This window comes from Barbatula barbatula (assembly GCF_947034865.1).
Source record: "Barbatula barbatula genome assembly, chromosome: 3".
NCBI classification, from domain to species: Eukaryota; Metazoa; Chordata; class Actinopteri; order Cypriniformes; family Nemacheilidae; genus Barbatula; species Barbatula barbatula.
The window spans coordinates 29,887,144-29,903,987 of record NC_136764.1 but is presented as its reverse complement, the minus strand read 5'-3'; the positions used below and the strand labels follow the sequence as shown (position 1 = coordinate 29,903,987).

Below are 16,844 nucleotides of genomic sequence, written 5' to 3'. Positions count from 1 at the left end.
CATCTGGACAATAAGGACACCTATGCACCTATGATGTTTGTAGACTTCAGCTCTGCATTCAATACCGTCATCGCTTCAAAGCTAATCATCAAACTTGGAAACCTAGGCTTTAACCGCTCAACCTGCAACTGGATTATGGAATCCTGACGAACAGGCCTCAGCTTGTTAGGTTAGGCCAAATCTGCTCCACCACCATCACCCTCAACACTGGTGTACCACAGGGCTGCGTATTGAGCCCCTTTCTCTACTCCCTTTTCACACTCGACTGCAGGCCTGTGAACGGATTGTTGTGGAATTTTCTTATTCCTTAAACTAGGTGAGTCAGCCCAGACAAACGCAATGCACAGTGCAAAGTATTTTATTGTCGTTTAATCTGCATCATAAGAAATGAGCATGGTGCAGAAAAAATAGTTTTTATATGATTCAAACGTGACACCCCTCCCTTTGGCCCCCAGCAAGAATCCCGAGCTGGTTTACGAGAAGTGATGCCCATTATTCCAAACAGAACATCTTGTCCCCTGCTCGAGGGCAAAGGCAGAGTGGTATGACGCGTATAGAGAAAAACGTGATAACATTCTGAAGAAAACACAGATGATAAACACTTCATAAACATAAAGACAGACACATCAAGAAGCAGACTAGAAAATTTCCATTACAGGATCTAACTCCTTCATCAAGTTTGCAGACGATACAACAGTGATTGGTCTCATCAGCAACAATGATGAGAATGCATACAGGGAGGAGGTCCGGCACCTGGCCACATGGTGCTCAGACAACAACCTGATCCTCAACACCTCCAAGACAAAGGAGATAATCGTGGACTTCAGGAAGGTGAAAGGAGGCACACACGACCCCATCCACATTAATGGGATGGCTGTTGAACGTGTTTCCAGTTTTAAGTTCCTGGGGACCCATATTTCAGAGGACTTGTCCTGGAGCACCAACACCTCATGCCTGGTCAAAAAGGCTCACCAGCGTCTCTGAGGACACTGAAGAAGAACCAACTGTCTTCAACTATCCTGGTGAACTTCTATCGCTGCACAATAGAGATCATCCTGACCAACTGTGTCACAGTTACATTGCACTACAGGGCTGCCATGAACTGTACACACCAGTACTTCATGTTTATCTGCTCTACCGGGCTGTTGACACACACACAGCATCATTTGCACTCTATACTGCTCACTTGCACACCAGAAATATTATACTGAATGCTCATTTGCACTATTGGACTACTTTCATAACTGCTTAAACTCATCTACTGCACTGTTACTATTAACTGCATCTACTCATCTATTGCACTATAACTTCAATAACTGCATTAACTCATCTACTGCACTGTAACTATTAACTGCATCTACTCATCTATTGCACTATAACTTCAATAACTGCATTTATTCATCTTCTGCACTGCACCTTGATTAACTGCATTAACTCATATACTGCACCATAACTTTAATAACCGCATTAACTCAAATACTGCACCGTAACTTTAATAGCCGCATTAACTCATATACTGCACCGTACCTTTAATAATCGCTTTAACTCATCTACTGCACCGTAACTTCAATAGCTGCATTAAGTCATTTATTGCACTGCAACTTTAATTGCTAATGTCTATAATTTATGCACACTTAAGTCACTTGCACTACTGTTTATTATCTGTTCATAGCCACCTGAACATTATGTTCATAGTATATAGCCATCTGTATATTTTGTTCATAGTACATACCTACTGTCATATTTTCATAGAACATACTTACTGTATAGTATTTTCCTAATATTTTATTCTGTATTTATTCAAACTGTATATCCTGCACTTGCTAATTGCACTTCTGGTTAGACCTAAACTACATTTCGTTACACTGTTCTTGTATATGTGTAATGACAATAAAGTTTAATTTAATCTAATCTTATATCTTCTAAATGGTAATGTTCTTAGCGCGTATGAGCATATCAGTTTATTGATGTCCTTGAACTTATTTGAAAATAAAAGGAAAAGAATTTGGATTTCACTGGGGCTTTAAATAAAATAGTGTTAACAATGTGCCTGTTTGGTCATTGGGAGATACTCGTCATGTCCCAGAAACATTATTTGGTACTTCATTGCGATGAATATGGTCTGGACTAGGTCCCGACAACGTCCAATTTTATGTTGTCACAACGAACATGGGAATCACAAAGTATGTTACAGTGACATTATTTGGTACATTGCTGGAACGAAAATGGTCCGTTCTAGATACCTCCTCACAGCATTACTGTATTAACTGGGAAATGAGATCATGCGAAATACTGTGGATGGGTTTAAGATAAAAAATATAAATTTTAGCTTAAGTTTTCACTTTCTGTATTAATATGGACAGATCTGTATTGCTTCTAGGGTTTTTATATAATTTATGACATATCGCTTATTGCTCCCCGAACTCTTTGTAAGTCACTTTGGATAAAAGCGTCTGCTAAATGACTATATGTAAATGTAAAATGTTTATATTTCAAAGAATATTCATTCAGTCATTTCAAATTTTTGACAGTCTTCATTATAACTATTATTATTTTCAGACTATGCAGAATTTGTGTTTCTTGGACTGTTTCTTGCTGAGATGTTTCTGAAAATGTATGGCCTTGGTTTCCGTCTCTACTTCCATTCATCCTTCAACTGCTTTGATTGTGGGGTAAGTATATCCTGTTCTGTTCCCTCATTTAGTATGAAAACAAATTCAGTTTTTAACTAACAGAAATAACGATAAGTCACTTCTTACTTCAATATAGATTGCTTAATTTTAATAAAATTCAGTTTGTTGAGCTACTAAATGTTTTTTGCTTCGGTAGACAATGTTTACTTACGTTGTGTTTTTCCCCGGCATTGAAATTAAGTACAAAAGAAATATCAGGAAACTCAATTCAGCGCAACATTTCAGTGTCCAAGGATATGTGTTTTAAGTTGTAACGATCACAGTCGAGTAATTTTGGTGAGATTTGAATGTTTTCTATGCATGAAAAACCCTGTTGCAAGGTGGGAGTACAATGAAATTGGCGAATGGGGCGGCACACCAGTCTCTGCCCCGTACAACTGCCTGGGTGGCATTTTTGGTCATGGTAGATGTAGCAGCTTGCCCGACGCCTCCACCTCAGCAGTGGATGGAATGCCTGTGGGCCACTCATCCCCCGCAACCTCAATCAGACAGCCGCCAGGTTACACTCCAGCTCGTTTCGTCACAGTTCAGGCAGGCACAGTTGGTCCTGTTGCATGTCTTGCCACCGCCCATTGCCCGCTTTGGTTCGCCCTGACCCAGGTCCCCCTCGGCACAAACACCTTAGCGCACAGCTGGCCGCTGGGCAAGCGAAAGTAAGCTGAGGTCTGGGAGGTGGGACATCAAGTACTGCTAGTAGCGCACTATTGGCCCAATCAGACTTCTGACGACGTCCCCCCTGGCTGATTCCCTTGACGGAGAACCTGCTTTGTCAGGGAAAGGGCATGCTTTGGCAGCTGTGACCAGACCTCTGGAGCCTCCATGTCTGGCTCCAGGAGATCCTGAGTGAAATGCTCCCTAGGTTGGGATGATGGTCATCTGTCGTTAGTGTCATGGAGATGGTCAGTGTCGTTCTCCAGGAAGGGTTGGAAAGCAATCTCTTCATCATATCCCTGAGGGGTGCGTGAGGCACGCTCCATACCCTCTTAGGACATGTATGTGGGCCCTGTAGAGCCCCGTTGAGCCGCTCTATCTCATCTATGATAAAGATGGCGAGTCAGTGCGCTCTTTTGCCTTTCTACTTTCCCCACTGAGTGAAGTATAGGCACTCCATCCATCACTAAGCATCCCTTCTGGTTACAAGCTTGGAGGAGCGGCTCATATACCAAAGCTTGTTAGAGGCGAGTTTCCCCCTCGAGGCGAACGCCTGTTTACTTGAGATGATGCTCCACACATAGTGAATCCCCCATTGGGTCGTCCCGTCTGACGCATTACTCACTCTTGGTTCCCCGCTGGTGAACCTGTGACCTCCCCACGGTGGACTCCACCGTTCCGCACACCGCTGTTGGGGTCGTGCACCATTCTCTCATGAGTTCTTCCTTTTTGGCGAGACTGTTTGTGTAATCTCCACCCACCCTCTCGGTAGGATGTGGTCTCCGTAGGGCGCTCCCCAGTGTCCCTCGGGGTGCCAGGCAGCCATTTCGTATCTAGAGTAGGAAGGCACCCGCCTGTGAAGGCCGTTGGTAAGAGCTGTCACCCTTATTCAAGTGCTGCCTTACTTATTTCACTGGAAGATCATGATTTGCGGCAGTGCTCACCTTAACTCGCCTAGGCCGGTCAGGGTCGGGCCGCATGAGGTTGTGATATGGCGAAGCTCAGTGGCATTTGTCGATTTGTCAAACCCCATCTGTCGATTAGACACAATGTCTCGTTCCCTCCATCAGGGAACTGAGGTTACATCTGTAACCAAGACGTTAAAACTACAGCACTTAAGGACTATGGGAGTTATTATTGGCAGCTTATGGGAGTTAAATTGCAATATGCATTTCTACTCGAAGGTGTCCACATACAGCTTTGATTTGTTGAGTTGTTAATAAAATAAAAATCTAAAAATAATCTAAATTAAAACTACATACTCTAAATGCAACTGCAATTAGGTCAACATTAAACCATGAAAGGTATTTAGGTACAGCTGTTTCAATATGAAACATAATTCAAAAAATACAAAGAGATCTCACCCAATATAGAATTAAATAAAAAATATTCTCTTTGTATTATATTTGAATTTTCACTCTTCTGCTTGTCCTGTCACTTACAACGTGACCAGGCTGCTCACACCCTGAGGAAGACTTATTCGTGAGCTCTCTCTGCTTGCCTGCTGCGTCACGTGGTTAGGTTGCGCCATTGCAGTGCATTCAAAAACAGATATTTATTGGCACTCTTGCCATCTTAAGTTACCTGTAGGCAGTAATGATGCAAGTTTTGTTTTAGGCTTTGTTGTATTCATACTCATAGCTTAACATAATTCAAGGCATACCACGTTTGCTATGTAACTACTTAATTTTACTTTGTTCAGTAATTAGTTGTAAATAAACCATACCGTCAGAGCTATGCAAATAAGGCTGCATGAGAAACAAAGGAACTCTCTGGCCCACTGATCGCCTTCATGGCATTGGGCCACAGGACACCAGGGGGCAGGGCAGTTATGCACCTAAAAACACAATCACCGATACATTCTGTCAGAAGAGAATCCAGCAGTTCAGAATCCAATAGACACCCGAGCTTACGGCTCCCCGCTGGGGAGTCCGCATAGACCTGGCACAATTCGGACACCAGGGCTCAACCATAAACTCAGCGTTTAAGCAGGACTGCATTCTGAAACCATTGAAGATTTCCATCACTACGGGCACACAGGACATTGTTCAGCACAGAGCTTGCACGTATCCGATTCTATATGCGTTAAAATGCTGCGTTTAAAGGTTGTGCCTCTTTGTTAAAGATTATTTGACTGGTTTTCAGAAATGTTTTACCTGCCTTGCTGCCATGCGCTCTCTCTCTCTCCGCGTTTCCCAAGCACGCTTGTGTTTCATGTATCTTTTGTTTTGTGTTTATGCAATCTCCATTATTATGTTGACAGCCATTTTCATGTTCAATTGGGTTTAAGTCAGGGCTCTTGCTGGGCCATTCAAGAACAGTCACGAGTTGTTGTGAAGCCACTCCTTAGTTATTTTAGCTGTGTGCTTAGGATCATTGTCTTGTTGGAAGGTGAACCTTCGACCCAGTCTGAAGTCTTGGGCACTCTGGAGAAGGTTTTCGTCCAGGATTTCCCTGTTCTTGGCCGCATTCATCTCTCCATCGATTGCAACCAGTCGTCCTGTCCCTGCAGCCGAAAAACACCCCCACAGCATGATGCTTTGGGTTCTTCTTTACCTCTCTCACCAAGACTCTTCTCCCCCGATCGCAGAGTTTGGCCGGACAGACAGCTCTAGGAAGGGATCTGGTCATCCCAAACGTCTTCCATGTAAGGATTGTGGAGGCCACTGTACTCTTAGGAACCTTAAGTGCAGCAAAAATGTGTTTGTAACCTTGGCCAGATCTGTGCCTTGCCACAATTCTGTCTCTGAGCTCTTCAGGCAGTTCCTTTGACCTCGTGATTCTGATTTGCTCTGACATGCACTGTGAGCTGTAAGGTCTTATATAGACAGGTGTGTGGCTTTCCTAATCAAGTCCAATCAGTATAATCAAACACAGCTGGACTCAAATGAAGGTGTAGAACCATCTCAAGGATGATCAGCTGGCAGCAAAGAAACTACTGCCAGGTACGTGTTGAATCCATCCAGAGTACCCTGAGGAGCATCAGGTTGGGCAAGAAAGTGACAAATCTTCACTTTCAAAGAATTTTAGGTCTCATGTCGGCGGCTTCTACAGTAATAACTCTGGGCCCCCTGCATGTGACAGTTTCAACTGTGGCTCAGAGCCAGGGGGTTTCATCCAAGGGGCCAACACCCTGAGGTATATAAGGGTGACGCACCAGGGGCTTTGCACCCTTTCTATGTGGTTCAGACCTCGGTTTCTGACTCTAGGTCCCACTCTCGGTCCGTGTTGTCATCGCAAGATCCTGCCTTGGCCAGAGGGCAAATTCCTTTCCCTCAGAGTGATTCACATCCCGGGTCATATGAATGTGGAAACAGACTTGCTGTCCAGAAAAGCTGTGACAGACAAGGAATGGAAACTCCACCCAGAGATAGTCAGACAAATCTAGGAAAGATTTTACGAAGCAGAGATGGACCTCTTTGCTACACAGGAGACAGCACAATGTCCCCTCTACTTCTCTCTGAGGCTCCCCTGGGTCTGGACACGATATCCCATTAGTGGCCCAGACTGCGTCTTTATGCATTTCCTCTGATAGCTCTGCTCCCGGGAGTCCTAGCGAGGGTCCGTCAACAGGGGTCTCGCCTCTTAATGATAACTTCCCTGTCGGCCAACCAGTATCTCTTTTTCGGACCTAGTATCCCTCCTCGACAACAAACCATGAGCGATCATAGTCAGGAGGGATCTCCTGTTTTACGGCCCTTTTGAACCTATGGAGTCAGCACCTATCAGGCTTCTGACCTTTATAATGGCTTTTCTAATGGCAATCACCTCTCTTAAGAGAATTGAAGATTTGCAGGTGCTCTCGACCTCTCCGTCCTGTTTAATTTTCACCCCTGGGATGGTCAAAGCTATTCTGCATCCTCACCTGAGTTATCTGCCTAAAAAGTTCCGTTCTCCACAGTGCATCCGGTTGTTCTTGAGGCCTTCTGTCCTCCGCTGTTCACGACATCGGAGCAGGAACGACTACACCTACTGTGTCTAGTACGTGCTCTTCAGAATTACATCCACCACACTAGCCAGTGGATTAGCTTTTCATATGTTATGGGAGCCGCACTAAAAGGGGCGGCTGCCACCAGGCAAACAATTTCACATTGGGTGAGGGATGCTATTGCTCTGGCCTATGAGGACCAAGGTCTAGCTTCACCTCTAGGTGTCAGAGCTCATTCACCAAGGGGGGTTTCATCTTCTAATGCCTTAGCAAGAGGTGTCCACTCTCTGCACACATTTGTCAGATTTTAAAGTCTGGATGTCCATGCTACTCCAGGCTCACACGTCCTAGAGTCCAAATCCCAGAGTAACGTCTGAAGCCTCCTCTTGGCTTGTGCACACATACCACACAACCTTGGGGGTCCAGACACCTCCATTGTGGTGGCGTTGGTATTCTCGTTCCCATAGCATTTGAAATGCAGCATCGAGAGTAGCTTTTGATAGGGAACGTCTCAGGTTACTTGGCTGTACCCCGTTCCCTGAAAAAGAAGGAACGAGTTGCTGCGCCTCAATGCCGCACTGTAGGCATGCCGGACATCCTTTTCAGACAAAGTCGGAACCTGAAGACGCGTTCACACCACTGCAGGTGCTGGTTTAATTAGCCACGTCACCTGCCAAGGTTAATTAAAGCCAAAACATTTTGGCGTGTTTGACACATGTGCTTCACAACCGGTTGAACAAAGACGTTCTCCCATAGCGTTTGAAACGCAGCATCTCATTCATGCTTTTTCAGGGCACAAGCTTACAGCCAAGTAACCCGAGGCAGTTCTGAAGGCGAAACTGTCAAACACAGTATTAGTATGTTGTTCCAAATAATCCTTTAGGTGAGTGTATAAAAGAGACTCGTGGAGGTGCGGTTGCCTACATGCAGAACGCATGTAGGCAGATGCAAGCTGAAGGTGATTAAGAAGTGGTCAGAGATGTGGAGCTGTTGAACCTTAATGTTACCGGGAGTGCAGTTACGGGCGAAGATGAGGTGCAGTTGGTTTCCAGATTTGTGGGTTGCAGAGGGGAGAGAGGTCGAATGAGGAGAGGAGGGTGAGTTGTGAAGTTGTGAAGCGGACCTGGGGGGTGGTAAACTACTACTGCACGGAGGTGTGTAGAAAAAGTAACAGCATGATATTCGAATGAGCTGTTGGTGCATGGTGAGGAGAGAGTGTAATTCCAGTTGTTAGAGAGAAGCAAACCTGTTCCACCACCCCTCCCGGACAAACGCTTATTCACAGCTGACAGGCAGTTCCAAAGCCCCACAAAGAAAGAAAGAGGTAGAGAAGTGGTGGTGTGGATGGAGCATAGGTTGTTGCGGATAACAGGTGTCTTATGTCTGGAGCAAGGCTGGCGCCTGTGGAGAAGGACAGGAATGTGCTGGAAGCAGACAGTTTGTATGTAAGACAAGATTTATGTAACAATGGTTTTACAAAACGTATTTAAAAGATACTCAAGTGACTTGCCGGTGTCCTTGCTCGGTGAAGTCCCGCATTTAGAGTCACAGGTCTTTACACTCATTTTCTTTAACAAGGAGGGCTGCACAAGAGGGCTAATGCTACCACTCCAGCGCAAAGGCACCATTTAAATGACCGGCTGATTAGGCGATCAGTGAAAATAGCTGAATGTGCCTTGTATATTAGCAAAACAAAAGCCTGCACGGAGAGAATGTGACTCGGATCTAAACCACAAACTAATAGCTCCACGCTTACAAGTGAAAATAGTTGTAAACAGTAGCAAAACGGGCAGCAATCCAGCCTTAATGGAGCAGCAATGAATTAACACTACAAGCCCAAAAATAACGCACCGTCAACTTTTTTAACCTTACATCCCTGTTTTGGGATCTGAACTCCTGTTGATTGTCACACCATTGTCTCGTCTTCGTCCTGGGAAAATGAATATTTTTTGTCATTATTTTCACTCAGTGGGTGTGACACGCTTGACATGCTTATGTGTTGATGTCAAGTCTATACCCACAGTACAGATTCTTAAAGTAGGTCACGTTTCATTTCCTTCATTAAACAACCATACACAAACCACACAGGGCAGGTCCTGTGCCCGGTTGCATGAAAACCCTTAAGTGAGGGTTTTCCTTAGGAGAAGACACAGCAAGTGGTTGCCATAGTTACACTATAGAACAGACATACTGTACCATTGACTAACACACATTTATCATTGCATATACTATAACATTTGTTGCTGACAATATTAACTGTACAAGGAACAAAAAGATGACGCTAAGATGCTAAAGATATTATTTAAGATTAATATGCAAAAAAACACCCTCTAAATCCGCTATAACACATCAAACGTGAAGGAACACTTAGCAGGTAAAGGGTAAATACATACTGACATCCTTAAGGTTTTCTGAGATTGGTCATGTGCCAGTTTCTCACCAGATTAAACCAGTTTAGGACCAGCACATGAGTCGCTATAACCAGCACAATCCAGCAAACCAGCATCAAAACATACCTAACCCAGCATATGCTTTTTTTTAGCAGGGTTGGTAGTGGTAGTAATAATTTGATAGTGTTTGTGAATGAGTTTGGTAGTGATCATGAGAGAGTTTCATACTGTGTATAGTGAATGAGTTTGGTAATGTGTGTATGAGTGTTGTTAGAGAGCCCCCCCAGGTAGCTTCAGGGGATATTTTTGCACTATTTGAGTATGCATTGTACCTGTACCCAAACCATTTATTTATTTTTAAATGTGGGTTTATTCATAAGTTGCGTGCCTCAAATATTCACTGCAAAGAATACCTGATGAAATTATATATTGGATGTCGGTTTTAATAAGTATGTCATGTTATGTGCTTTCTGCAGGTGATTGTAGGTAGTATTTTTGAAGTGATTTGGGGATTCTTCAGGCCTGGAGTATCTTTTGGCATCAGTGTCCTCAGAGCTTTACGGCTACTGCGAATCTTTAAGATAACCAAGTAAGGAAAGATAAGATATTCAGTGAAGGTAATTTGTTTTTACAATGTACAAAAACGTTCATAATTGTTTCTTCTTTACTAGATATTGGTCATCCTTGCGAAACTTGGTGGTGTCCCTTATGAGCTCCATGAAATCTATCATCAGTTTGCTCTTCCTCCTCTTCCTGTTTATAGTAGTCTTTGCGTTACTTGGCATGCAGTTGTTTGGTGGCAGGTAAGACAGTGATACTTCATTAATCGTCAACTTTCCACAAAAAATATGAATCATCTTCACCCCAATAATAAATATATTTATAGATTATTACATCACATTTTTAAAAATAAATGACTAAATAAAATGCTAAATTATTTTCAGTGTCTGATAAATTGTTAAAGTAGTTTACCTTCAAATGAACATTCTGTCATCATTTACATGCCCTATTGTAATTTCTAAACCTGTATGACTTTCTTCTGCAGAACACAAAAGAAGATATTTAGAAAATTGTTGGTAACTACAGGTTTAAGAATGTGACCCCTTTAAAGATGCAGTCCGGACATTTGGACTCTTTGTTACCATCTCAGTTTGAAACATATAATAAAAAGTGGGTTGTGCTAATACAGAATCAATTGTACCATTGGTTATCGCTTTGTGCCTGATGTAGACAAACACTCTTAATAACATGGAAAATACCACCTTACATCCTCCAAGTAACCCAGCCCATAGATTTACGTGTGCTAAAGCTCTGGAGATCTGTGAAACATCTGCTGTGTAAAAGTGATGTATTGCATATGAGCAAACTAAGTATTGCAGATTAAAATGCAGACGTCAAACAGACGCAAGATGTGCAGTAGTGTGCTTCAGGGAATATCTCATGTCATCTGAACACAAGTATTAGTCCCATGGAAGTAAAAGTGCTGCTACGGATCGGCACTCACTTGTCTCAGCAAGAAAGGAAGAAAACCACACGTTTGTCATCCGTATCCCTGCTGAGAACAAGCTCACCCTGTCGTCTTCTTCCTCTGCTTATAAAGGGTGAGCTTGATGGGGATCAGGTGGTGACGATCCGCAGGTGTGGTGGCTTGATTGCGCCGTGGCGATGATGATTTGCCACTGGCCCGCTCGTCACACCCTTGTGTCCCTGACCTTGATGTCCAACCTGACCACATCCGGGAGAGACCGTCGGCATTGCCATTGGAAGCCCCTGCCCGATGTTTGACCGTAAAGTGGTAGTCCTGGAGCGCGAGGAACCACCTAGTCACTCTGGCATTGGAGTCATTGGCCTAACGGTGCGTGGTCCGTGACCAGCGTGAAGCTCTTTCCCCGCAGGTAATAGCGGAGCTCAAGGACCGCCCACCTTATGGCGAGTGCTTCCCTCTCCACTGTGGCATACCGAGTTTCTGCTGGGGTGAGCTTCCGACTGATGTACAGGACCGGATGTTCTCTCCCATCCTTGTCCTGGGATAGGACTGCTCCCAGCCCCGTATCGGATGCGTCCGTCTGGAGTACGAAGGGGCAGCCGAAGTCTGGGGCATAAAGGATGGGTGAAGAGGACAGGGCCTCCTTCAGGGTCTGGAACGCCGCCTGGGCTTCGTCACTCCATATGATTTTCTCTGGCTGCCCCTTCTTGGTCAGGTCAGTCAGGGGGCTGGCTAGAGAGCAGACGGCAGGGATGAAGCACCGGTAGTATCCAGCTAATCCGAGAAAAGCACGTACCTGGGTCTTTGTAGTGGATCTGGGTGCCTTCTGGACAGCCTCGATATTTTGGGGCTGTGGTCGGATGATCCCACGTCCAACTCTGAAGCTGAGGTATCAGGTTTCTGCTAGACCCAGGTGGTATTTCCTCGGGTTCGCGGCCAGACCGGCCTTCCGCAGATAAGAGTAAGACCTTCCAGAGCCTCTCCAAATGTTCCTCCCATCTCCCAGAGTGGATGGATAATCAGAGTCTGCCCGGGTCGTTCCTGAAACACATCGGAGAACTGATGGACTAAGGCCTCTTCGTCACCCCTCTGGTCCGGGGAGAGCTGCTCCCCAACATGAACTACTGGTTGTTCCGCCGCGGCGAAGGCCGCATCTGTTGGGGCGGGGCCACCCACCTTTTTAGGAGGTTCACGTGGTAGAGTTGTTCAGTCTTTCGTCTGCCCGGCTGACGGACCCGGTAGTTGACCAGCCTTACATTCTCGAGGACGGTATAGGGTCCCTTCCAGGAAGCCAGGAACTTCGACGCGGCCGAAGAACAAGGACCCGGCCGCCCAGCTGGAGTTCCCATGGTTGGGTGGGCCGGTCATACAACCGCTTCTGGGCATGCTGGGCCTCCAGCAGATGTTCTTTAACCAACGGCATCACTCGGTCGATTCGTTCTCTCATGTGTTGTACTTGTTCGACTATGCTCCTGTTCGGGGCGGGTTGTTGCTCCCAGGCGTCTCGAGTCACGTCTAGGAGCCCGCAGGGTTGAGAAGTTCGAATGGAAGTTCGAAGAGAAGTTCGAAGAGAAGTTCGAATGTGGTAAACCCGGTGGAGGCCTGCGGTACCTCTCTCACCCCGAAGAGAACGTAGGGGAGCATGAGGTCCCAGTCACGCCCATCCTCTGCCACCACTCTGCCACATCCTCTTTAATGTCTGGTTGAATCTTTCCACTATGCCGTCTGTCTGCGGATGGTAGACCGAAGTGCAGAGCTGTTTCACCTTGAGGAGGTGGCAGAGGTCGGTCATCAGCCGGGACATGAATGGGGTATCTTGGTCCGTCAGGATCTCGGAAGGGATCCCCTTCCCTGCTAAACAATAGGAAAATCTCCTTAGCAATCGCCTTGGTCGTAGCCTTTCGGAGGGTTTCCGTATATCATTTGGCGTAATCGACGATTACCAGGATGTGTTTGTGACCACGATCAGACTTCGGCAGGTGCCCTACCAGGTCCAGGCCAATGCGCGAGAAGGGTATCTCTATGATGGGGAGTGGAATCAGGGGGCTGGGGATGATCATTGGGGGGATGTCAGCTGGTAGGTAGGGCATCCCTGACAGAATCGTTTAGCCTCTAGTCCCGGCCAGTGAAACCGGTCCCGTATCCGTTGTGGCGTGTTAGCGGGTGTCCAGCCATTGGGTGTACATGCGCGAGCTCCATGATTAGTCAAGTCAGTCAAGTCAGCTTTATTTATATAGCGCTTTTTACAAGAAAACATTGACTATAAGTAAAACATAAAAGGTTATGGAAGTCAAAACACAGGTCAAATATCAGATTCACAATAAATTCCTATATGCAGTGTTAATTAAATAAGACTATCAAATTCTAGCAACCCCCCGGCCAGGCAAACAGTGCAAAACAGTATGCAAACGGTGGCGAGGAACCCAAAATTCCATTGGAGGAGAAAAAAACCTCAGAGGGAAACCAGGCCTAACCAGGGGATTCCAGTTCCCCTCTGGCAAAAACTGCTGCCTCTGCACAAGCTAGACAGTGCTTGCACAACAAGGCAAAATAAAAAAGTTAGATTTAAAATTATCATTACAAAACTTCAGTTGCTATTAGATTATTGGATTCGCCACGTCCTTCGTCCGGGAATGGATTCAGGTCTGGGAATGGATTGCGCCCTGCCCGCTCTGGTAACCTTGGACTGCATCCTGCCCGCTTTAGTAACCTTGGAACAATGAGACAAGACTGGCTGAGAGTAGAGTACTGTTCTGCACTCTTTGATGCAACAAATGCATCAGTTGTTATTGGAAGTGTCCCTGGTTCCGGTTGATCAAACTAGTGCAGCCTAGATCTTTGAAATATATATATTATGATAGTGTAGTGTATGCAAGATTAAAAAGATGCGTCTTTAGTCTAGATTTAAACTGACAGAGTGTGTCTGCCTTCCGGACAGTGCAGGGAAGACTGTTCCAAAGTTTAGGCGCTATATAGGAAAAGGATCTGCCGCCTGCACTTGATTTTGAAATTCTAGGTATCACCAACTGACCTGACACCTGAGAGCGTAGTGCACGTGATGGACTATAATACGTGAGAAGTTCTCTCAAGTAGTGAGGAGCTAAACCATGCAAGGCTTTATAGGTAATAAGCAAGATTTTAAAGTTTATGTGATGCTTTATAGGTAACCAGTGCAAGGTTGACAGAACCGGGCTAATATGCTCATACTTTTTTGTACGCGTAAGAACTCGAGCTGCCGCATTTTGGACCAGTTGGATTTTTTGTAATAGGCCTGCAAGGGCAACCACCTAATAGTGCATTACAGTAATCTAGTCTCGATGTCATAAAGGCATGTATAAGCTTCTCTGCATCTGATGGTGACAGCATATGACGTAGTTTAGATATATTTTTAAGATGGAAAAACGCAATTTTACAGGTGTTGGCGACCTGGTTCTCAAATGACAGAGTACTATCGAATATAAAGCCAAGATTCTTAGCTGAAGATGAGGGTTTTATGGAAGATCCATCAATAGTTAAGCAGTATTCTTGGTTGTTACGTAGGGCGGTTTTCGGTCCGATAAGTAACACTTCAGTTTTGTCCGAGTTCAGTAATAAAAAATTGCTACTCATCCACTTTTTTATATCGACTATGCATTCCACTATTCGATGGAATTGCTGTGATTCATGAGGCTTCGAGGAAATATAAAGTTGCATATCATCAGCATAACAGTGAAAGCTTACTCCGTGTCACTTTATTATATCTCCTAGAGGTAGCATGTATAATGCGAAGAGCATAGGCCCTAAGACTGAGCCCTGTGGTAGACCGTACTGGACTTGCGATTTGCGTGATACCTCATTGTTTATTGCTACATATTGAAAATGGTCACATAAATAAGATCTAAGCCATTTCAAAGCTATTTCCTTAATACCGACATCATTTTCGAGTCTATGTAGGAGCATGCTGTGGTCAATGGTGTCGAATGCAGCACTAAGATCTAGCAGCACCAAATAAGGAGATACAACCTCGGTCGGACGCCATAATAAGATAATTTGTAACTCTAATCAGACTAGTCTCTGTACTGTGATGTGCTCTAAATCCAGACTGGACATCTTCATTAATCTCATTCCTTTGGAGGAAGGAACATAATTGAGTTGAGACTACTTCTTCCAGAACTTTAGATAAGAAAGGTAGATTCAATATAGGTCTGTAGTTAACTAGTTCTCCAGGGTACAGATTGGGTTTTTTGACAAGGGGCCTTATAACAGCCACCTTATATGCTTTAGGCACATGTCCTAATGTCAGAGATAAGTTAATAATGCTAAGTAGAGGATCTATAATTTCTGGGAGCATCTCTTTAAGTAGATTTGTAGGTATAGGGTCTAACATGCATGCAGTTGATTTAGATGATCTAATGATTTTAGATAGTTCATCGTGATCTATAGTAGAAAATAAACGTAATTTCTCCTTAGAGGCGCTGTAGTTAGTCGTTTGTTTAGCGGGATTCACTTCTGGTTGCATAGTTATAATTCTTTCTCTAATATCTTGGATTTTATTTGTGAAATAGTTCATAAAATCATCACTGCTATGCTGGTATACAGAATCAGAAGTCGCTGACGATTTATTTTTGGTTAATTTAGCCACTTTATCAAATAAAAACCTAGGGTTATGCTGGTTTTCTTCTATTAGTGATGAAAGGTAGGCGGATCTAGACGTTTTTAGGGCTTTCCTGTATTTTTTAATACTATCCTTCAGGCAGTACGAAATACCTCTAATTTAGTTTTCTTAAAGTTGCGCTCCATTTTTCGATGCCGCTTTCTTTAGAGCCTGAGTGTGTTCATTATTCCACGGTGTCGGTCTGTCATTTTTAATCTTCTTTAAGCACAGAGGAGCAACTATGTCTAGCGTTTCCGAGAAGGTGGCATTAATATTTTCAATGGCAAAGTCAAGATCTTCAACGTTATTACTCATGCTAGAGATTTGAGACAATTCAGGCAAATTATCAAGAAACGCACCTTTTGTAGTCAAAGTTATTGTTCTACAATATTTGTAACTTGGAGTTTGATTTGCCACCATTGGGTAGTGAAGCAAGCATGATACCAGATAATGATCCGAAAAGTCTTCGCTCTGCTGAAGGATTTTTACGTTGTCCACGTTTATACCGTGAGACAATAATAAATCTAAAGTATTATTACGAAGGTGAGTAGGTCTTGACACATGTTGACTAACGCCCATGGAGTTAAGAGTGTCTTTAAAAGCCATTCCTAAAGCATCTGTATCATTATCTACATGAATGTTAAAGTCACCAACAACAAGGACTCTGTCTGCAGCCAGTACTAGTTCTGATAAGAACCCACTAAATTCTTTAATAAAATCTGTGTGGTGCCCTGGAGGCCTATATACAATAGCCAGAATAAATTTTAAAGATGTTTTGTCCTTAGTTTTAGGTATTGATGCATCAAGTACCATGACTTCAAAAGAATTGTATTTAGGATTAGACTTCTGAGAAATGCTAAAAGAGTTAAGGTAAAGTGCAGCAACACCTCCCCCTCTGCCTTTTAGGCGAGGTTTGTGTTTATAATAATAATCTTGGGGGACAGACTCATTTAAAGCAATATAATCATCTGGCTTTAGCCATTTTTCTGTTAGACAGAGCATGTCTATTTTATGATCTGTTATCATATCGTTAACAAAAAGTGCTTTATTAGAGAGAGATCTA

At 44.1% G+C, this 16,844-nt stretch overlaps 1 protein-coding gene across 1 annotated transcript in view; it reads left to right on the top strand.

The window, feature by feature from the left end:
• Positions 1-16,844, top strand: part of cacna1eb (calcium channel, voltage-dependent, R type, alpha 1E subunit b) — a gene marked incomplete at its 5' end in the record, with an annotated part of 250,899 nt that overhangs the window by 98,304 nt on the left and 135,751 nt on the right. The window contains 3 exons of the mRNA XM_079451973.1: positions 2,560-2,672; positions 10,139-10,251; positions 10,334-10,465. Coding sequence (XP_079308099.1) covers positions 2,560-2,672; positions 10,139-10,251; positions 10,334-10,465 — 358 coding nt within the window. The remainder of the gene's footprint in view (positions 1-2,559; positions 2,673-10,138; positions 10,252-10,333; positions 10,466-16,844) is intronic.